This window comes from Zophobas morio, unplaced genomic scaffold (genome assembly GCF_036711695.1).
Source record: "Zophobas morio isolate AGI-343-1 ecotype UQ-CSIRO unplaced genomic scaffold, CSIRO_AGI_Zmor_V1 ptg000026l, whole genome shotgun sequence".
NCBI classification, from domain to species: Eukaryota; Metazoa; Arthropoda; class Insecta; order Coleoptera; family Tenebrionidae; genus Zophobas; species Zophobas morio.
The window spans coordinates 12105274-12129069 of NW_026972131.1; the positions used below are offsets into that span (position 1 = coordinate 12105274).

The 23796-nt window shown below is 28.4% G+C and overlaps 1 protein-coding gene across 1 annotated transcript in view; it reads left to right on the forward strand.

The window, feature by feature from the left end:
* The window catches only part of LOC135136269 (guanylate cyclase 32E), a 130914-nt gene that overhangs the window by 102703 nt on the left and 4415 nt on the right, over positions 1-23796 (forward strand). The window contains exons 12-20 of the mRNA XM_064065477.1: positions 6230-6334; positions 6391-6462; positions 6576-6753; positions 6996-7206; positions 7264-7398; positions 14112-14224; positions 14299-14450; positions 14575-14673; positions 20567-20711. Coding sequence (XP_063921547.1) covers positions 6230-6334; positions 6391-6462; positions 6576-6753; positions 6996-7206; positions 7264-7398; positions 14112-14224; positions 14299-14450; positions 14575-14673; positions 20567-20711 — 1210 coding nt within the window. The remainder of the gene's footprint in view (positions 1-6229; positions 6335-6390; positions 6463-6575; positions 6754-6995; positions 7207-7263; positions 7399-14111; positions 14225-14298; positions 14451-14574; positions 14674-20566; positions 20712-23796) is intronic.

Below are 23796 nucleotides of genomic sequence, written 5' to 3' on the forward strand. Positions count from 1 at the left end.
GGGAGATATTGAAAAATTGAGAATTTCGCAACGTTGCGTAAAAATTCCGAAAAAATTCTGGGAGATGAATTTTGAGGAGCCAAGTTCAAAAATATGAAATGTAGTCGGTTCCGGTCCAAGATTAGACACTATCATCGAAAATGCTGAAGCAATCGTGGCGTTATTGTTAAAGAGGTAATCATAAGAATTTTGGAAAAACTAGGTGGCCAAAAATTATGAAAAAAATCATGTGTACACAGTTATAAAGATCACAATGAGAAAAAAATAATCCTAAATCGATATGCGAACTGATTTTCGAAATCTTCGATTTCAAAGTAAATTTTTTGAAAAATCTTAAAAATCTCCCTATTTGATTTTGGTGATTTTGAAAAAATTACAGGGATTTTAGTAGAACTGAAGCATTAAAGGACTTCCGGCGATCGAGCTCAATAAAAAATCTCTTTTGTTAAATTTTGAAATTACTAGAGAAGAAAAGTCAAAAATTTCATAGGGGAGGTATTGAAAAATTGAGCATTTCGCGTCGTTACCTAAAAATTAAAAAAAATATTCTAGAACATACATTTTTAGAACCTAAATCCAAAAATATGAAATACAGATGGTCCTGGTCCAAGATTACTCGTAATCGTGGGAAATTCAGGAGTATTAGTATCATTTTTGTTAAAGAGATTACTACTAGGATTTTGGAGAAAACGGGAGCTTAAAAATTACGAAAAAAATTGTGTGCACACAGTTATGATGACACAATAAGAGAAAAAAATCCTAAGCTGATCTGACAATTAATTTTCAAAATATTCGGTTTCAAATTCAATTTTTTAAAGAATCTCAAAAATTGCCTCATTTCATTTTGACAAATTTGAAAAAACTACAGGAATTTTAGAAGAACTGAAGCATTAAAGGACTTAAGGGGATCGAAATAAACAAAAAAATCTTTTTTACTAAATTTCGAGAGAGCTCGAAGAAAGATCAAAAGTTTCATAAGGGAGGAATTGAAATATAGAATTTCGCGACCTTGCGTAAAAATTCACAAAAAATTCTGGAAGATGAAGTTTGAAGGCCTGAATTCAAAAATATGAAATTTAGGTGATTCCGGTCCAGAATTAGACGCCATCATCGACAATTCAGGAGCAATCATGGGATTTTTGTTAAATAGGTAACCATAAGAATTCTGGAAAAACTGGGTGACGAAATATTATGAAAAAAATTGTGTGCACGCAGACAGGACGACACAGTAAGAAAAAATAATGCCAAGTCGATATGATAATTGGTTTTCGAAATATTCGGTGACAAAGTCAAATTTTTGAAAAATCTCAAAAATTTCCTTATTTCATTTTGTAGATTTTGGACAAATGACAGAAATTTGCGAAAAACTGAAGCCGTAAAAACTTCAGGGAATAGAAATGAACTAAAATATCTCCTTCACTAAATTTCGAAAAAACTCGAAAAAAGATAAAAAATTTCTTAAGGCAGATATTGAAAAATTGAGAATTTCGCAACGTTGCGTAAAAATTTCGAAAATATTCTGGGAGATGAATTTTGAGGAGCCAAGTTCAAAAATATGAAATGTAGTCAGTTTCGGTCCAAGATTAGACACTATCATCGAAAATTCTGAAGCAATCGTGGCGTTATTGTTAAAGAGATAACTATAAGAATTTTGGAAAAACTGAGTGGCCAATAATTATGAAAATAATCGTGTGTACGCAGTTATGATGACACAATAAGAAAAAATAATCCTAAATCGATCTGCCAACTGATTTTCGAAAACTTCGATTTCAAAGTAAATTTTTTGAAAAATCATTAAAATCGCCCTATTTCATTTTGGTGATTTTGAAAAAATTATAGGAATTTTAGAAGAACCGAAACATTAAAGGACTTCAGGAGGTCGAGCTCAATAGAAAATCTCTGTTGTTAAATTTGGAAATTACTAAAGAAGAAAAGTCAAAAATTTCATAGGGGTGGTACTGAAAAATTGAGCATTTCGCGTCGTTACCTGAAAATTAAAAAAAATATTCTGGGACATAAATTTTAAGGAGCTAAATCCAAAAATATGAAATATAGATGGTCCCGGTCCAAGATTAGTCGTAATCATGGGAAATTCAGTATTAGTATCATTTTTGATAAAGAGATTAGTACTAATATTTTTGAAAAAGCGGGAGCTTAAAAATTACGAAAAAAATTGTGTGTACACAGTTATGATGACACAATAAGAGAAAATAATCCTAAGCTGATCTGACAACTGATTTTCAAAATATTCGGTTTCAAATTCATTTTTTTAACAAATCTCAAAAATTGCCTTATTTCATTTTGACAATTTTGAAAAAACTACAGGAATTTTAGAAGAGCTGAAGTATTAAAGGACTTAAGGGGATCGAAATCAACAAAAAAATCATTTTTACTAAATTTCGAGAGAGCTCGAAGAAAGATCAAAAGTTTCATAAGGGAGGCATTGAAATATAGAGAATTTCGCGACCTTGCGTAAAAATTCACAAAAAATTCTGGTAGATGAATTTTGAAGGCCTGAATTCAAAAATATGAAATTTAGGTGATTCCGGTCCAGAATTAGACGCCATCATCGACAATTCAGGAGCAATCATGGGATTTTTGTTAAATAGGTAACCATAAAAATTCTGGAAAAACTGGGTGACGAAATATTATGAAAAAAAATTGTGTGCACGCAGACAGGACGACACAGTAAGAAAAAATAATGCCAAGTCGATATGATAATTGGTTTTCGAAATATTCGGTGACAAAGTCAAATTTTTGAAAAATCTCAAAAATTTCCTTATTTCATTTTGAGGATTTTGGACAAATGACAGGAATTTGCGAAAAACTGAAGCCGTAAAAACTTCAGGGAATAGAAATGAACAAAAATATCTCCTTCATTAAATTTCGAAAGAACTCGAAGAAAGATAAAAAATTTCTTTAGGGAGATATTGAAAAATTGAGAATTTCGCAACGTTGCGTAAAAATTCCGAAAAACTTCTAGGAGATGAATTTTGAGGAGCCAAGTTCAAAAATATGAAATATAGTCGGTTCCGGTCCAAGATTAGACACTCTCATCGAAAATTCTGAAGCAATCGTGGCGTTATTGTTAAAGAGATAACTATAAGAATTTTGGAAAAACTGGGTGGCCAAAAATTATGAAAATAATAGTGTGTACGCAGTTATGATGACACAATAAGAAAAAATAATCCTAAATCGATCTGCCAACTGGTTTTCGAAATCTTCGATTTCAAAGTAAATTTTTTGAAAAATCTTTAAAATCGCCCTATTTCATTTTGGTGATTTTGAAAAAATTATAGGAATTTTAGAAGAACCGAAACATTAAAGGACTTCAGGAGATCGAGCTCAATAGAAAACCTCTTTTGTTAAATTTGGAAATTACTAGAGAAGAAAAGTCAAAAATTTCATAAGGGTGGCCAAAAATTGAAAAATTGAGCATTTCGTGTCGTTACCTAAAAATTAAAAAAAATATTGTGGGACATAAATTTTAAGGAGCTAAATCCAAAAATATGAAATATAGATGGTCCCGGTCCAAGATTAGGCGTAATCATGGGAAATTCAGGAGTATTAGTGTCATTTTTGTTACAGAGATTACTAGTAGGATTTTGGAAAAAGCGGGAGCTTAAAAATTACGAAAAAAATTGTGTGTGCAGTTATGATGACACATTAAAAGAAAATAATCCTAAGCTGATCTGACAACTAATTTTCAAAATATTCGGTTTCAAATTCAATTTTTTAAAAAATCTCAAAAATTGCCTTATTTCATTTTGACGATTTTGAAAAAACTACAGGAATTTTAGAAGAACTGAAGCATTAAAGGACTTCAGGGGATCGAAATCAACAAAAAAATCTTTTTTACTAAATTTCGAGAGAGCTCGAAGAAAGACCAAAAGTTTCATAAGGGAGGAATTGAAATATAGAGAATTTCGCGACCTTGCGTAAAAATTCACAAAAAATTCTGGAAGATGAATTTTGAAGGCCTGATTTCAAAAATATGAAATTTAGGTGATTCCGGTCCAGAATTAGACGCCATCATCGACAATTCAGGAGCAATCATGGGATTTTTGTTAAATAGGTAACCATAAGAATTCTGGAAAAACTGGGTGACGAAATATTATGAAAAAAATTGTGTGCACGCAGTCAGGACGACACAGTAAGAGAAAATAATGCCAGGTCGATATGATAATTGGTTTTCGAAATATTCGGTATCACACTCAAATTTTTGAAAAATCTCAAAAATTTCCTTATTTCATTTTGTGGATTTTGGACAAATGACAGGAATTTGCGAAAAACTGAAGCCGTAAAAACTTCAGGGAATAGAAATGAACAAAAATATCTCCTTCACTAAATTTCGAAACAACTCGAAGAAAGATAAAAAATCTCTTAAGGGAGATATTGAAAAATTGAGAATTTCGCAACGTTGCGTAAAAATTCCGAAAAACTTCTAGGAGATGAATTTTGAGGAGCCAAGTTCAAAAATATGAAATGTAGTCGGTTTCGATCAAAGATTAGACACTATCATCGAAAATTCTGAAGCAATCGTGGCGTTATTGTTAAAGAGATAACTATAAGAATTTTGGAAAAACTGGGTGGCCAAAAATTATGAAAATAATAGTGTGTACGCAGTTATGATGACACAATAAGAAAAAATAACCTAAATCGATCTGCCAACTGGTTTTCGAAATCTTCGATTTCAAAGTAAATTTTTTGAAAAATCTTTAAAATCGCCCTATTTCATTTTGGTGATTTTGAAAAAATTATAGGAATTTTAGAAGAACCGAAACATTAAAGGACTTCAGGAGGTCGAGCTCAATAGAAAATCTCAATTGTTAAATTTGGAAATTACTAAAGAAGAAAAGTCAAAAATTTCATAGGGGAGGTATTGAAAAATTGAGCATTTTGCGTAGTTACCTAAAAATTAAAAAAAAAAAAATTCTGGGACATAAATTTTAAGGAGCTAAATCCAAAAATATGTAATATAGATGGTCCCGGTCCAAGATTAGGCGTAATCATGGGAAATTCAGGAGTATTAGTGTCATTTTTGTTAAAAAGATTACTAGTAGGATTTTGGAAAAAGCGGGAGCTTAAAAATTACGAAAAAAATTATGTGTACACAGTTATGATGACAGTAAAAGAAAATAATCCTAAGCTGATCTGACAACTAATTTTCAAAATATTCGGTTTCAAATTCAATTTTTTAAAAAACATCAAAAATTGCCTCATTTCATTTTGACAATTTTGAAAAAACTACAGGAATTTTAGAAGAGCTGAAGCATTAAAGGACTTCAGGCGATCGAAATCAACAAAAAAATCATTTTTACTAAATTTCGAGAGAGCTCGAAGAAAGATCCAAAGTTTCATAAGGGAGGAATTGAAATATAGAGAATTTCGCGACCTTGCGTAAAAATTCACAAAAAATTCTGGAAGATGAATTTTGAAGGCCTGAATTCAAAAATATGAAATTTAGGTGATTCCGGTCCAGAATTAGACGCCATCATCGACAATTCAGGAGCAATCATGGGATTTTTGTTAAATAGGTAACCATAAGAATTCTGGAAAAACTGGGTGACGAAATATTATGAAAAAAATTGTGTGCACGCAGACAGGACGACACAGTAAGAAAAAATAATGCCAAGTCGATATGATAATTGGTTTTCGAAATATTCGGTGACAAAGTCAAATTTTTGAAAAATCTCAAAAATTTCCTTATTTCATTTCGAGGATTTTGGACAAATGACAGGAATTTGCGAAAAACTGAAGCCGTAAAAACTTCAGGGAATAGAAATGAACAAAAATATCTCCTTCACTAAATTTCGAAAGAACTCGAAGAAAGATAAAAAAAGTCTTTAGGGAGATATTGAAAAATTGAGAATTTCGCAACGTTGCGTAAAAATTCCGAAAAAATTCTAGGAGATGAATTTTGAGGAGCCAAGTTCAAAAATATGAAATGTAGTCGGTTTCGGTCAAAGATTAGACACTATCATCGAAAATTCTGAAGCAATCATGGCGTTATTGTTAAGAAGATAACTATAAAAAACTGGAAAAACTGGGTGGCCAAAAATTATGAAAAAAATCATGTACACACAGTTATAAAGGTCACAATGAGTGAAAATAATCCTAAGTCGATATGACAACTAATTTTCGAAATTTTCTGTTTCAAAATCAAAAATTTTTAAAAATCTCAGACACCATTAACTTTTTTCGTTAAAAGAGTTCATTTTTTCGTCAGATGCGCGACCTCCGCCACGACAATCTCAACGCTTTCATCGGCGCCTGCACCGACCCTCCCAACATTTGCATAGTGACCGAGTACTGCACCCGCGGCAGCCTGAAGGTAAGTCGTCTTTCGCAAAAAACCAATTTACCAAATACAAAAAGAAATCCACGTAGGACATTCTGGAAAACGAGGACGTAAAGCTGGACAATATGTTCATCGCTTCCCTCGTGGGCGACATTCTCCGAGTAAGTCTATCCATTATATTGCTTTCCGTTTCGCCCGCTCTCGTAAAATTATATGTGTATCCAAAGGGTTGTTATGGTACGTACGGAATTTCTCATGAATCGTCTGTGTTTAGGGGATGATTTACCTCCACGACTCTCCCATCCGATTTCACGGTGCCTTGCATGCAGCTAACTGCCTTGTGGATTCGCGCTGGGTGGTCAAACTGGCCGATTTCGGGCTACGGGAGTTCAAGCGGGGCGCCGAAGAGCCCGGAGTCAAGGATCCGGCCAAAGTCCGGGAGAAATGTTACAGTGAGTTTACCCACCCCGCTCCGGAGCGGGTTCTAATCAATCGAATCACTATCTCGAAATTTAAAATTTAAATGCCGCGGCTAGAACACACGGATGTTTAGCTTTCCGCAGCAGCGGAGCGAATCTAACTTTCATGCTCGTTTTCACCCCAACCTCAATTGGAAAAATGTGTAACGGTTACAATACACCGTTGACAAAATTACGTAACGGAAACTTCGCCTTGTACTAATTTCACTTAACAGATTTGCTATACAAAGCCCCGGAGCTGCTCCGCTTGCAGGAATCCCTAATCACGAATAACCACCCCTGCGGCACTCAAAAGGGTGACGTTTACTCCTTTGGAATTATCCTGTACGAGCTGCACAGTCGTCACGGCCCTTTCGGCAACATCGAATTATCCTACACGGAAATTTTAACCAAAGTGTTGCACTTTCCCGGCCCTCAGCCTTTCAGGTATTTGCTTTGAAAAGCAGCATCTGTGAAATGAATAAATTGAAAAGTATCTTTCAGACCGCCACTTGAAGCTTTAGAAAACAGCTTCGATTTCGTTCGGGAGTGTTTGAAGGAGTGCTGGGCCGAGAACCCGGAGGAACGGCCGGATTTTAAATGTATACGAACCAAGCTGAGACCTCTGCGCAAAGGAATGTTAGTATTGTTGTTGTGGCTCGCGAATTTGTGTAATAACTGTATTTATATCTGCGTGATTGACCAAATAATACCCTAGGGCATTAAGAATAGTTTCTTCTATTTTTTAAGTTCTTGATTTCTACTCCTAATTTTTAGGTTTTTTTAAGTTTTCATTTTATACTTCCTCGTTTTTTCATTTTTGATTTTTCAGTTTTACCATTTTGCAAGTTTTAAAATTTTTTGAATCGAAAAGTTGAAAAATCGAGAAACTTAAAACTCGAAAAAATCAATGAATCAAAAAATTAGAAAATCCAAAAATTGTAAAATCGAAAAATTGTGAAATTGAAAAACTGTAACATTGAAAGATCGTAAAACAGAAAAATTAAAAATCAAAAAATTAAAAATTAAAAAAATTAAAAACTTTTAAAATCCAATAACTGAAAATGGAAAAATTCTAAAATCGTAAAATTGAAAATGTGATTTTTTTTTATTATAAATATTTACATACTTAAAATGAACACTAGAAAAATTGCAAATCAAAAACTGAAGAAACGAAAAATTGAAAAATCGGGAAATTGAAAAATCTAACATTGAAAAAACGAACAATTTTTAAAATAAAGAAGATAATAAACTGAAAAATTCCAGACATGAAAAATCGAAAATTTGAAAACTCGTGAAACTGCATCTCGATAAATTGCAAAATTAAAATTGCAACATCCAAAATTTTCATATCGTAAAATTGAACAAACAAAAAAATTAAAAACAATGAAAAATTTAAATTGAAAAAGAATTATAAAATCGGAAAATTGAAAAATCGAACTGTAAAAATGAAGAAAACAAAAAACCGAAGCGAAAAATTCCAAATCGAAAACTTGAAGAAATGAAAACCTAAAGAATCGAAAAACTGAAAAAAAATCAGGACACGAGGAATTTTAAATAAAAAATTTCAAAATCTGAAAATTGAAGAAAGAAGAAAAATTAATAATTGAAAAATAAAGAAAAGTGAAAAATTGAAAAATCGTAAATCAGAAAATTGAAAAAACAAAAAATTATAACATCGGAACACTGAAAAATTAAAAAATTACAAAAAGAAAGAAAATGAAAAACCAAAATGAAAAATTGCAGATCAAAAATCTGAGGAATGAAAAATTAAAGGATTCAAAAATGGAAAAAAAATTCAAAACTCGCGAAATTTTAACTAAAAAAATCGCAAAATCTAAAAACTGAAGAAATAAAAAAATGAAAAACTGAAAAATCGTAAATCAGAAAATTAAAAATTCGAAAAACTGTAAGAATGAAGAACACAAAAACCGAAACGACAAATTCCTAATCGAAATTTTGAAGAAATGAAAAATTAAAAAATCGAAAAACAAAAAAATCAAAACTAGAGAAATTTTAAATAACCAAATTGAAGAAACGAAAAATTGAAATAACAAAAAATTATGAAATCGAATAATTGAAAAATAAAGAAAATAAAAAACCAAACGAAAAATTGAAAATCGAAAATTTGAAGAAATGAAAAGTTAAAGATTAGAAAAATAGAAAAAAGAAGTTGAAAACTCGAGAAATTTTAAACAAAAAAATTGCAAAATCTAAAAAGTGGCAAAACAAAAAAAATGAAAAATCCAAAAATTGAAGAAACAAGAAAAATGAAAAATCGTAAATCGAAAAATTGAAGAAACGTAAAATTAAAAAAAACAAAATATTACATCAGAAAATTAAAAAATCGAAAAACTGTAAAAATGAAGAAAACAATAAACCGAAACGATAAATTCCAAATCGTAATTTTGAAGAAAAGAAAAATTAAAAAATCAGAAAACAGAAAAAAATCAAAACTAGAGAAATTTTAAATAATAAAATTTAAGAAACGAAAATTGAAAAAACAAAAAATTGTGAAATCGAATAATTGAAAAATAGAGAAAACAAAAAACCGAAACGAAAAATTGAAAATCGAAAATTTGAAGAAATGAAACATTAAAGAATAGAAAAATAGAAAAAAGAAGTTCAAAACTCGAGAAATTTTAAAGAAAAAAATTGCAAAATCTAAAAATTGAAGATATAAGGAAAACGAAAAATTGAAAAATCGTAAATCGAAAAACTGAAAAAAAATTGAAAAATAAAGAAAATGAAAACTGAAAACACAAATTCCAAATCGAAAATTTGAAAAAGTGAAAAAATAAAGAATCGCAAAATATATAAAACTAGGGAAAAATGTTAAACAAAAAAATTGCAAAATCTAAAAACTGAAGAAACAAAAAAAAGAAAAATCTAAAAATTGAAGAAACAAGAAAAATGAAAAATCGGAAATCGAAAAATTCAAGAAACGTAAAATTAAAAAAAAAATATATTACATCAGAAAATTAACAAATCGAAAAACAGTAAAAATGAAGAAAACAATAAACCGAAACGACAAATTCCAAATCGAAATTTTGAAGAAAAGAGAAACTAAAAAATCGGAATACAGAAAAAAAATCAAAACTAGAGAAATTTTAAATAATAAAATTTAAGAAACGAAAATTGAAAAAACAAAAAATTGTGAAATCGAATAATTGAAAAATAGAGAAAACAAAAAACCGAAACGAAAAATTGAAAATCGAAAATTTGAAGAAATGAAACATTAAAGAATAGAAAAATAGAAAAAAGAAGTTCAAAACTCGAGAAATTTTAAAGAAAAAAATTGCAAAATCTAAAAATTGAAGATATAAGGAAAACGAAAAATTGAAAAATCGTAAATCGAAAAACTGAAAAAAAATTGAAAAATAAAGAAAATGAAAACTGAAAACACAAATTCCAAATCGAAAATTTGAAAAAGTGAAAAAATAAAGAATCGCAAAATATATAAAACTAGGGAAAAATGTTAAACAAAAAAATTGCAAAATCTAAAAACTGAAGAAACAAAAAAAAGAAAAATCTAAAAATTGAAGAAACAAGAAAAATGAAAAATCGGAAATCGAAAAATTCAAGAAACGTAAAATTAAAAAAAAAATATATTACATCAGAAAATTAACAAATCGAAAAACAGTAAAAATGAAGAAAACAATAAACCGAAACGACAAATTCCAAATCGAAATTTTGAAGAAAAGAAAAACTAAAAAATCGGAATACAGAAAAAAAATCAAAACTAGAGAAATTTTAAATAACAAGATTGAAGAAACGAAAAAACAAAAAATTTTGAAATCAAATAATTGAAAAATAAAGAAAATAAAAAACCGAATAGATAAATTGAAAATCGAAAATTTGAAGAAATGAAAAATTAAAGAATCGAAAAATAGAAAAAAGAAGTTCAAAACCAGGAAATTTTAAATACAAAAATTAAGAAAATAAAAAACTGAAACCAAATTGCAAATCGAAAATTTGAAAAAATGAAAAATTAAAGAATGAAAAATTGAAAAAAAAAATTCAAAACTAATGGAAACATTATAAACAAAAAAAATGCAAAATCTAAAAATTGAAGAAATAAAAAAATTGAAAAACTGAAAAATCGTAAATCGAAAAATTGAAAAAAGAAGTTCAAAACTCGAGAAGTTTGAAATAAAAAATTGCAAAATATAAAAATTGAAGATACAAGAAAAACGAAAAATTGAAAAATAAAGAAAATAAAAACTGAAAACAAAAATTGCAAATCAAAAATTTGAAAAAATGCAAAATGAAAGAATCCCAAAATTGAAAAAAAAATCAAAACTAAGGAAAAATTTTAAACAAAAAAATTGCAAAATCTAAAAACTGAAGATACAAAAAAAATTAAAAATCGTAAATCGAAAAATTGAAAAATTAAGAAAATAAAAAACTGAAAAGAAATTGTAAACCGAAAATTTGAAAAAATGAAAAATTAAAGAATGAAAAATTGAAAAAAAAATTCAAAACTAATGGAAACATTGTAAACAAAAAAATTGCAAAATCTAAAAATTGAAGGAACAAAAAAAAATGAAAAACTTAAAAATCGTGAATCGAAAAATTGAAAAAAGAAGTTCAAAACTCGAGAAGTTTGAAATAAAAAAATTCAAAATCTAAAATTTGAAGGAACAAGAAAAATAAAAAATTGAAAAATAAAGAAAATGAAAACTGAAAACACAAATTGCAAATCAAAAATTTGAAAAAATGCAAAATTAAAGAATCCCAAAATTGAAAAAAAATCAAAACTAGGGAAAAATTTTAAACAAAAAAATTGCAAAATTTAAAAACTGAAGATAAAAAAAAATGAAAAATCGTAAATCGAAAAATTGAAAAATTAAGAAAATAAAAAACTGAAAACAAATTGCAAATCGAAAATTTGAAAAAATGAAAAATTGAAGAATGAAAAATTGAAAAAAAAATTCAAAACTAATGAAAAAATTGTAAACAAAAAAATTGCAAAATCTAAAAATTGAAGGAAAAAAAAAATGAAAAACTGAAAAATCGTAAATCGAAAAATTTAAAAATTAAGAAAATAAAAAACTGAAAACAAATTGCAAATCGAAAATTTGAAAAAATGAAAAATTGAAGAATGAAAAATTGAAAAAAAAATTCAAAACTAATGGAAACATTGTAAACAAAAAAATTGCAAAATCTAAAAATTGAAGAAGCAAAAAGATGAAAAACTGAAAAATCGTAAATCAAAAAATTGAAAAAAGAAGTTCAAAACCCGAGAAATTTGAAATAAAAAATTGCAAAATCTAATAAAAATTGAAGATACAAGAAACATGAAAAATCGAAAAATATAGAAAATAGAAACTGAAAACAAATTGTAAACCAAAAATTTGAAAAAATGCAAAATTAAAGAATCCCAAAATTGAAAAAAAAATCAAAACTAGGGAAAAATTTTAAACAAAAAAATTGCAAAATCTAAAACCTGAAGATACAAAAAAAATAAAAATCGTAAATCGAAAAATTGAATAAATAAAAAATTATAAAATGGGAACATTGAAAAATCGGAAATCTATAAAAATGAATAAAACAAAAAATCGAAACGACAATTTACAAATCGAAAATTTGAAAAAATGGAAAATTAAAGAATCAAAAAATTGAAAAAAAAAATCAAAACTCGAGAAATTTTAAATAAAAAAAATTCAAAATCTAAAATTTGAAGAAACAAGAAAAATAAAAAATTGAAAAATAAAGAAAATGAAAACTGAAAACACAAATTGCAAATCAAAAATTTGAAAAAATGCAAAATTGAAGAATCCCAAATTAAAAAAAAAAATCAAAACTAGGGAAAAATTTTAAACAAAAAAAATTGCAAAATCTAAAAACTGAAGATACAAAAAAAATTAAAAATCATAAATCCAAAAATTGAAAAAACAAAAAATTATAAAATGGGAGCATTGAAAAACGAAAAATTGTAAAAATGAAGAAAACAAAAAACGACAAATTGCAAATCAAAAATTGAAAAAATGAAGAATTAAAAAATCGAAAAATTGAAGAAAAAAATCAACGCGAAAAGTTTTAATTAAAAAAAATTCAAAATCTAAAATTCGAAGAACTGAAAAATTAAAGAATCGAAAAATTGATAAAACAAATTAAAACTCGAGAAATTTTAAATAAAAAAATTGCAAAATCTAAAAACTGAAGAAACAAAAAAAATAAAAAATTGAAAAATCGTAAATTGAAAAATTGAAAAATAAAGAAAATAAAAAACTGAAACTACAAATTGCAACTGAAACCAGAAATTTGAAAAAACGAAAAATTGAAAAAAAAAATTAAAACTCGGGAAATTTTGAATAAAAAAATTTCAAAATCCAAATACTGAAGAAACAAAAATAATGAAAAATTGAAAAATCGTAAATCCAAAAATTATAGAAACGAAAAATTGGAAAAACAAGAAATTATAAAATGGGAAAATTGAAAAATGTAAAATCTGTCAAAATGAAGAAAACAAAAAACCGAAACGACAATTACAAATCGAAAATTTGGAAAAATGGAAAACTAAAGAATCGAAACATTGAAAAAAAATTCAAAACTCGAAACATTTTGAATAAAAAAGTTAAAAAATCTAAAATTTGAAGAAAAAAGAAGAATAAAAAAATGACCAATCATAAATAGAAAAATTGAAGAAACGAAAAATTGAAAAAAAAATAAAATTGGAAACCTGAAAAAAGAAAAAGTGTAAAAATAGAGAAAACAAAAAACCCAAACGCCAAATTGCAAATCAAAAATTGAAAAAATGCAGAATTGAAGAAAAAATTCAAAACTCGGGAAGTTTTACATACAAAAATTTCAAAATCTAGAAATTGAAGAAACGAAAAATTGAAAAATCGAAACATTGCAAAATCGAATAATCAAAAAATAAAGAAAATAAAAAACCGAAATGAAAAATTGCAAATCGAAAATATGAAGACATGAAAAAGTAAAAAACCAAAAAATTGAAAAAAATCAAAACTCGAGACATTTTAAATGAAAAAATTGCAAAATCTAAAAATTGGAGATACAAGAACAACTGTAAAAATGAAGGAGACAAAAATCGAATCGAAAAATTACAAATCGAAAATTTACAGAAATGAAAAACTAAAAAACCGAAAAATTGAAAACTCGAGAAATTTTAAATCGAAAACTTTAAATTTTTCAAATTAAAAAAAAATTTTGAATAAACCTGTAAAAGTCATTTATAATCTAAATAATTTGCAAAAAATGCATAACTCAAAGACACTCCTGCTACTACCAAAACCCCATTAATCACTCATCGCCGTCCCGTCCCACTCCCCCCTCCCCCCAATCAATCCCGAACTTTGACCATTAATTACGATTCGTTGGCACAGGCGTCCCAACATCTTCGACAACATGATGGCCATGATGGAAAAGTACGCCAACAACCTGGAGGTGCTCGTCGACGAGCGCACCGATCAATTACAAGAAGAAAAAAAGAAAACAGGTAAGACGAATTGCCTTCAAGCTCGCTCAATCAATACTCTCGCAACAAAGCAACGAGTTTATGACAACTTCCAGAGGCCCTGCTGTACGAAATGCTGCCCCGACCAGTTGCCGAACAACTAAAAAGAGGAAACAAGGTTGAAGCCGAAAGTTTTGATTGCGTGACCATATATTTCAGCGATATTGTTGGCTTCACGTCCATGTCTGCAGAGAGCACGCCGTTACAGGTGGGTGGAAAACTTAATACAACACAACACTTCGGAACTTTCGGCGATTTTCTCGGGTCTAGACGCGGCTTTTTGAGTAATTTTTAGCGCGGATGATTTTTATGACCCGTCGAGTTTATTCCAGGTTGTGGACTTCCTGAACGACTTGTACACTTGCTTCGACTCCATCATCGAGCACTACGACGTCTACAAGGTAGAGACAATCGGGGACGCGTATATGGTGGTAAGTGCGGCCTTTAAAGGCAATTTTCTTTCATCTCGGCTGCCGAAGTCAATTTCGCGTCAAATAAACGACGGGGGCGTGTCTCATTTTTGTTACATTTTTCGCTTGTTGTGCTTTGACAGGCGAGACAGGGCTGGACTCATTTTTCCAGTGTCGAATTGGAACAGTCTACTTTCCACAATTTTTTACTAGCTTTGCAGCAAAACTGAAAATAATAATAGTTATAATAATTAGAGAGCGGATTTATAAGCACAAACAAATTAAGAATACGCGCTTAAATAAGCACAACATTTTCAATAAAAAAGTTTTATTTTAAGCAAAAAAGCATTAAAAACATAATCATATTACAAATCAAAGAATACTTCTTAGAATTTTGGATAAAATATTATTACAAGATTTTATATTTTACACACGTATTTCAGTTTTCTTTAAAACAATTTATGATTGTAATATGTTCCAAGTTGTCCACTGTAAAATTTTTTCGCCGATCATTTAAAATGTGTTTAAAATTGGAGAATGTGCGTTCAACATCCACACTCGTTGTTGGCGCAAATTTGAATTTTGCAACTAATGTTGAATCTAACTCCGAATTTTCCACCTTCTGACCTTGTAAAACACGAGCAACGTCGGAAAGAACACCGAAACCTGCATTTTTATTTAACACTTCGTCAAGTTTTTGAGATACTCTAGTACCAATTTCACCCCTTACTGCGTTTGCTTGTTGTTTAAGGGGACTCGCTAGACGAAGTACCTATAACATTTTTTTGGTTTTTTGTATGAAAAAATGATATTAATATAGATGTATCATACATCAAACTGCAGCTTTTTTCATATTCCAGAGCGCAGAGACCAGTTCAATCAACTAAAAAAATATGGCTGAGAAATATCGTAAAAAAAGCACCATTGTATGTTTTCTTTTCAAGTTTTTTTAAGTTATAACCATCACAGAATCGCTCGAAAATTCGTACATGGATAAAACATCACTTTTTACAGGGCGAAGAGTCATTAAATGTTTGTTAGTGGTACAATTTGTTTAAATAATAATGTGTTTATTAAAATCAAAATATACCACAAATTAATGCAAAATAGTAGAATAATTTTAACAGGAATATCAGAGGAAAATTAATAATCTATTGGTTAGTAGAGTTTTTAACAAAAACTAACAATTATTGAAAAAAATGGGTATCAATTCGACAGAATTTGAGCAGTTAGTTCAGTACTTTGCCGATAGGAGCGCCACTAAAATTTACGGAAGCGACTTTCCAGGTAAAACCCTTATCGCCTGCTCTACCATAAGCTGATTGTTAGAATTCTGGGCTGATTTTTCTAATTTATGGCAAGGAACTCAGTTTTATAACAAGCTGCCAGGACCGGCCGTAGTAATCTATTGTTAAGGAAGTTAACTTTTACACAATGGGGTACTATCGTAAAACCGAATTAGAACTGGGGAAACTATATATCATCTTATCTTAGCATTCTATTTTCATGGAAGGTATAATTTCCCCAGTTCTAATTTGGTTTCATGATGCGTAAAAGTTAAATTTCTTAAGAATAGATACTACTGCTCAAAATTTCCATAGATTGAAAAGACTCTAAAGAGTCTAAAGACTAAAGATTTTAAAGGCTCTAAAGGGTCTAAAGACTCTAAGGACTCCAGTGAGTCAACAGCTAAAATTTTGTTTCGAATACTTGAAAGATTCTAAATGTTCTAGAGAAATTCCAAAAAGCCAAAGATTCTAAAACTCGTAAAAATCGCGTGAACTCTTAAAATGCCAAAGATTTTAAAGAAAACAAAAATCTTAAAGAGCGGAAAAACGCTTTCCTTAATTTTTTAATTCTAAAATCACTGAACACCGTAATTATTATATTATAAATTCCAAAGATTGTTGAGATCTATAAATTTTAGAAAATCCGAAAAAATTTAGAAAATGTGGGAAAAATATTGTTGAACCTAGAAATCTTGAAAATATTGGAAAAGGTTGAATTTCAAAATTCTGATATAACTGGAGCCTGATAATTTTAGAAATTTGGAAAATGTAGAAATTCTGGTCATTTTGTGTACTTCGGAAAATCTGGAAATTTTGAAAATTTTGCGAATTAAAAAAAGAAAATAAAAAAATATGAAATCTCAAAATATCTAAAGTTTACACAATCCAAAGATTGTAGATACTCAAAAAATTCCAAAGTTTCCAAATGTTTGAAATATTTCAAAGGTTTCAAACCTTTCAAAAATTCTAAACACTCGACATATTCTAAAAATCTTTTTTTTCATACACTAGAATTTGAAAATTGTAAAGACACCAAAGATGCTATATAAACTGAAGTTTTAGGTTTTAAATAGAAGAAACATCCAACCAAATCTTAAAAATTGTAAAGATCTTGAAGTATTAATGTTCCTAAAAATTATAAAAATTCTAAATTTTATAAAATTTGTAGTAATTCTGAAGTATCCATATTTCCAAAAATTGCTAAGACTCTAAGAACTCTGAAAACTAGTTTAAGGACTTAAACGTGAAAAAGGTTTTTAAAATTCTGTTCCAAATATTTCAGATTCTATAATTTGTAAAAAACGCATGAACTTTTAACGTGACAAAAATTTTAAAGATTCCAAAGACTCTAAACAAAACAAAAATCCTAAAAATCTAAAAATTGTAAAAATTGGGAACACCCTAATTATTATCTTATACATCTCAGAGATTGTAAAGATACCAGAGATTCCAAAAATTTCAAAGATTTAAAGACTCTTGGGGTCTACTAATTTTAGAAAATTTCGAAATATCTAGAAGGTGGGAGGCTGGGTTTAACCTTTTTCTACAGAGACTTCATTCTAGTGATTAATCTTGATATTGTCCAGTTTTTTCTTAGAAAATACTAGCCCCGCCCACCCGCCCTCGATTTTCGTGGAAGGTACAGTTTCCCCAGTTCTAATTCGGTTTTATGATGTGTTAAAGTTAACTTTCTTTAGAATAGATTACTACTGCCGATGGTGGGACAGTCATAAATAACCATGTCATTACCATTATACAGTATAATGGTAACGACATGGTTAAATTTTTATTTATGACTGTCCCATCACCGGCAGTAGTAATCTGTTGTTAAGGAAGTTAACTTTTACACAATGTGGTACTATCGTAAAACCGAATTAGAACTCGGGAAACTATATATCATTTTACAAAATGAGTCTTATTTTAGAAAGTAGTAGCCTCATCGGCCCGTCCTTTATTTATTAGAGGGTATATCATTGGCCAAAATCAGTCTTATCTTATCAAATACTAGCCCCGCCCACCCACCCTCTATTTTCATGGAATGTATAGGTTCCCCAGTTCTAATTCGGTTTCATGATGTTTAAAAGTTAACTTTCTTAAGAATAGGTTACTATTGTTCAAAATTTCCATAGAATGGAAAGACTAAAGATTTTAAAGGTTCTAGACTTTTAGAGGGTCTAAAGTCTCTAAGGACGCTAAGGGGTCAAAAGCTAAAATTCTGTTTCGAATACTTGAAATATCCTAAAGGTTCTAGCGGAATTCCAAAATGTCAAAGATTCTAAAAATTCCAAAGACTTTAAAGAAAGTCTTAGTCAAAATATATTTGCTTATCCCCTCCAAAAAATTGATGAGGTCAGCTCAAAAGTTTGCCGTGTAATCCTATTTAACATTTACAAAATATGATGAGTCTCTTCTTGTAATTTATCATCCATTCATATTTTTTGGATTCGGATATACAGGTGACTCAAAAAATTTAATGAATGCGCAAATTTCTTGTATTGATTTAATCAGGAACTACAAAACCGAATGCTTTGAAATCTAATGTGAAAAAAAAACAATAGGTTTGCAGTCGTCACGTTTCCGATAGCGAGGGAAGTACTGTCTAAACTCTTTAGACCAATTTTGGATTTTCCCATTTTTCCATTTCTCAATTTTTCAATGTTTCAGTTTGGGATTTTTTCACTGTTTCGATTCTTTAATTTTCCTTCCATTTTAAGGTTTTTCAATATTTCAGCTTTGGAATTTTGCAATATTTCGTTTCTTCAATTTTTCAAATTTTTGATATTGTGTTTTCTCGGTTTTTAAATTTTTCGATATTTTAATTTTTCAGTTTTTAAAGTTTTAGGTTTTTAGATTTCTCACTATCTCGACTTTTCGATTTTTCAGTTCCATGATTTTTCAATTTGTCGAATTTTTAAATTTTAGATTTTTGTTCTCGATCATTCAATTTTCTGAGTTTTCAGGCTTAGATTTTTTTGTTGTTCGATTCTTGGATTTTTAAAATTTTGGTTTTTTAAGTTTTCCTATTTATCAACTTACTGGGATTTCAATGTTTTGATTTTTTGATTGTTCAATTTCTCGATTTTTTGAATTTTTAGTTTTTGATACGATTTTTTTTTCAAAAATTTTCAGTTTTTCAATTTATTAACTTTACGATATTTCAGTTTTACGATTTTTAATTTTTTTTATTTTCCAGTTTTCAATTTTTGACGTTTCTAAGTTTTTCGATTTTTCAATTTTTCGATTAACTGAATTTTTGATTTTCCCATTTCTCTATTTCTTGGTTTTTCAATTCTTTCTTCAATTGTGATTTTTCAATTTTTCGATTTCTGGATTTTTCAGTGTTTCAGTTTTGGATTTTTTCACTTTTCCGATTCTTCAATTTTCTTTCCATTTTTCAGTTTTTCAAGATTTCAGTTTTGAATTTTTTCACTTTTTCGATTTTTCAATTTTCCTTCCATTTTTCAGTTTTTCAGTATTTCAGTTCTGAGATTTTGCAATGTTTCGGTTCTTCAATTTTTCCATTTTTTGATGTTTCGATTTCTCGGTTTTTCAATTTTTCGATAGGTATTTTAATTTTTCAATTTTTAAGTTCTAGATTTTCCGTTAATTTTTTTGTTTTCCTTGATGTTTTGATTTCTCGATTATTCGATTTTTCAAGTTCTCGGTTTATATTTTTTGGTTTTCCAATTCTTCGATTTTTAAATTGTTTAATTTTTAGATTGTTCAATTTCTCGATTTATAGATTTTTCAATTTTTCGGTTTACCGATTTTTTTCATTTAAAATGTTTCAATTTTTCAATTATTAAGTTTTCGATTTTTCAATTTTGGTGTAATTTGAAAACGGTATTAATAATACATTTAGGCGAATAAACTAATAGACGGGCTTGATAAGCCTTGTTTGCTCTACAGTGTCTAAATTGTGTTTGAATAATATAATAATTATCTCGAATATTAAAATTAATATGTCAAAAGAATACGAGAAATGATTATTCTGTGCTGAAGGTATGTTGTGGGCCGCCTGTCATAAATTATCATTATTCTGCATTATCTTGAGTAAGTGTACTTCAATGGTCAAGTCCAGGTAAAATGCATACGATACGATACGGCTAACTAACAAGTATTTGTCAATAAGCATAACTTTAATAATAACTTTATTCAGCCATTACATAGAAACACTACATTTGGCATCGTTCACACAAAAACATGTAGACAATATTCTACAGAAATAACAAGTATATCACAATTAGACACATGTAGACAACAAATACAAGTAGATAAATCGAATTTAGAATATATGGTCGCGAAATTCTTTGACACATATAAGTCTTAATATGCATAAAATTGAAAAAAAAGCAAATAAGCATAAAAAAAATGTGCCAAATGACTCCAAATTGTATCATAGTTACAGACATAAAAAAGTTTTGAAGTGCTTACATTTTTCACAAAAAGCATTAAACCTAGAAATCCGCTCTCTAATAATAATACCCAACCAACACTTTGTAAATTTTCCATTGGGCCGACCCTGCATTTTTCAGTCGCGCTGGCTTTTTGGCGGAAAAATTTCCGATTGATTTAATTGTACGTGTCGCGAGCAGCTGCAGCTGAGCTTTTATATTGCTTTTCAGGTCAGCGGTCTTCCTATTCGCAACGACAATCAACACGCTGCGGAAATCGCTTCCATGTCCCTTCATCTCCTCTCGGAAGTTAAGCAGTTTACCATTCGACATAGGCCAAAAGAGAAACTTATGCTCAGAATAGGAATTCATTCGGGTGAGTTGGGTTATGAGCTTGTTTGGCTGTTAAAACGCGGTTTACCTGCGAGGAAAATTTCACCGAGTTCGGGGTGAATGTTTACTTTTGACGTGTAGCGGCACGGGATTAGATGAGATATTAAAAGGTGTGCAATTTTTCATCCAGACAATACACTACGCAGACTTGTCACTCCGGATAAATATGGGTCTCGGGAGGTTAAACTGTGCATTCGTAGTCCTCTGACGCAGACCAATACATAACGTATTTTTTTATAAAGAGCTCCTGTCGAAAAAAAATCTGAGATTTTTCGTACCAATTTGTACATATTGCGTACCCTAAATTATCCAGAGGTCTTGGAGCTATTTGACAGATTCCATACTTTTGTCCTACTTTCTATATTTCTCTTTTTTCGTACCCACCGAGTTACCACTGTTCCAAAGGAGTTCATTAAGTCCTTTTGAAAATAACTTGACTATTTTTTGCACTATTTTGTATGTAATAACGTTAAATTTTATCATTTTTTGAATTATCAACTTTTTTCTACAGATTTATATTTCTAATATTACAATTTTCTGATTTTACACTTTTTGCGCTTTTTCGTTTTTTAATCATAGAATTTTGTAATATTTACTTTTTTAATTTTCATTTTTAATTATTCGATTTCTTAGTTTTTCAAAATTTCAGTTTCAATAAATTTGTTCAATTTTTTCGATTTTTCAATTTTTCGTTTTGTTAATTTTTGATTTTTAATTTTTTGACTTAACAACGTTCGAATTTTTCAGTTTTTCAGATTTTCAGTATTACAATTTTTCGATTTTACACTTTTTTACTCTTTTTCAGTTTTTTCGATTTTCCAATATTCTGATTTTTCGATTTTCCGATTTATCAGTATTTCAATTTTTCAATGCTTCGAGTTATAAATGTTTGATTTTCGATTTTCCGGTTTTTCAGTTTGTCCATTTTTTTTAGATTTTTCAATATTTCGGTTTTTTCATTTTTTTTAATTTTTGATTTTTCAATATCTCGCCCTTTCGACTTTCAATTTTTTATTTACTTTCTTAATTTTTTCAATTTTTCAGTTTTTCGAAGTTCAGTTTGGTTAAATTTGTGCCATTTTGTTGAAAAATAAAAGAACTAAAAATCGAGAGCTTGACAAATAAAAGTTCTAAAAATTGCAAAATTGTAAAATTGAAAAATTCAAAATTAGGAAAATCGAACAATTAAAAACGAAAATAGTTTGGTTTTGAAAGAGTTTGGAAGAATATCGAGATCGTTATTCATTTTTTTAATTTTTCGGTCACTGGTTTTTTAATTCTTGATTTTGAATTTTTCAATTTTTCATTTCCTTATGTTTCGATTTGCACTTTTTCAATATTACAATTTTTCGATTTTACACTTTTTTGTGCCTTTCCAATTTTGCAATTTTTCGATTTTCCATTTTCTAAATTTTTGGTTTTTTGATTTCCAATTTTTCGATTTTACACTTTTTTACTCTTTTTCGGTTTTGTAAATTTTCCAATATTTTGATTTTTTGATTTTCCGAGTTCTGATCTTTTTCAGGTTTTTCAATTTCTCCATTTTTTTTCGATTTTGTAATGGTTCGGTTTTATCATTTTTTTTTTTAATTTTTGATTTTTTAATTTCTCGCTCCTTCGATTATCAATTTTTAATTTTTGCAATATTTACTTTTTTAATTTTTCGTTTTTCCAATTTCCCGATTTTTGATTTTTTGATTCCCAATTTTTCGATTTTCCAATATTTTGATTTTTCGATTTTCCGATTTTTTAGTTTCGCCATTTTTTAAATTTTTCAACGTTTCAGATTAGTTTTTCAATTTTTCAATATTTTTTTTTTTAATTTTTACAATATTTACTTTCCTAATTTTTTCAATTTTTCATTTTCTTATTATATTTCGATTTGCACTTTTTCACTATTACAATTTTTCAGTTTTACACTTTTTTGTGCCTTTCCAATTTTGCAATTTTTCGATTTTCCAGTTTCTCAATTTTTGATTTTTTCATTTCCAATTTTTCGGTTTTACACTTTTTTACTCTTTTTCAGTTTTCTAATTTTTCCAATATTTTGATTTTTTGATTTTCCGATTTCTAAATGTTTTGAGTTCTGATCTTTTTCGGGTTTTTCAATTTCTCCATTTTTTTTCGATTTTGTAATGTTTCGGTTTTATCATTTTTTTTTTAATTTTTGATTTTTTAATTTCTCGCTCCTTCGATTATCAATTTTCAATTTTTGCAATATTTACTTTTTAATTTTTCGTTTTTCCAATTTCCCGATTTTTGATTTTTTGATTCCCAATTTTTCGATTTTCCAATATTTTGATTTTTGGATTTTCCGATTTTTCAATTTCGCCATTTTTTTAATTTTTCAACGTTTCAGATTAGTTTTTCAATTTTTCAATTTTTTTTTTAATTTTTGCAATATTTACTTTCCTAATTTTTTTAATTTTTCATTTCCTTATTTATATTTCGATTTGCACTTTTTCAGTATTACAATTTTTAGATTTTACACTTTTTTGTGCTTTCGAATTTTGCAATTTTTCGATTTTCCAGTTTCTCGATTTTTGATTTTTTGATTTCCAATTTTTCGATTTTCCAATACATATTTTGATTTTTGGATTTCCCGATTTTTCATTGTTTTGAGTGATAAATGTTTGATTTTTTGGTTTTCCGATTCTTCAATTTCTCCATTTTTTAGGTTTTTCAATTTTTCAATTTCTCGCTCTTTCAATTTTCAATTACAACGTTTTGCAGTATTTACTTTTTTAATTTTTCTATTTTTAATTCATCAATTTTTCAATTTTTCAAAATTCCAGCTTAAACAAATTTGTTCAACTTTGTTGAAAAATCAAAAATTAAAAAGGGAGAGCTTGAAAAATTGCTAAATCGTTAACTGGAAAACTTCAAAATTTGGAAAACCGAACAATTAAAAACTAAAATATTTTGGTCTTGAAAAAGTAAAAAAAAAAATATCAAAGTGGTTCCCCCTTTTTTCGATCTTTCAACGTTACGTTTTTTTAATTTTTTGATTTATCAACGTTTGAATTTTTCAATTTTACATTACTTCAAATTTTTATTTGCAATTTTTC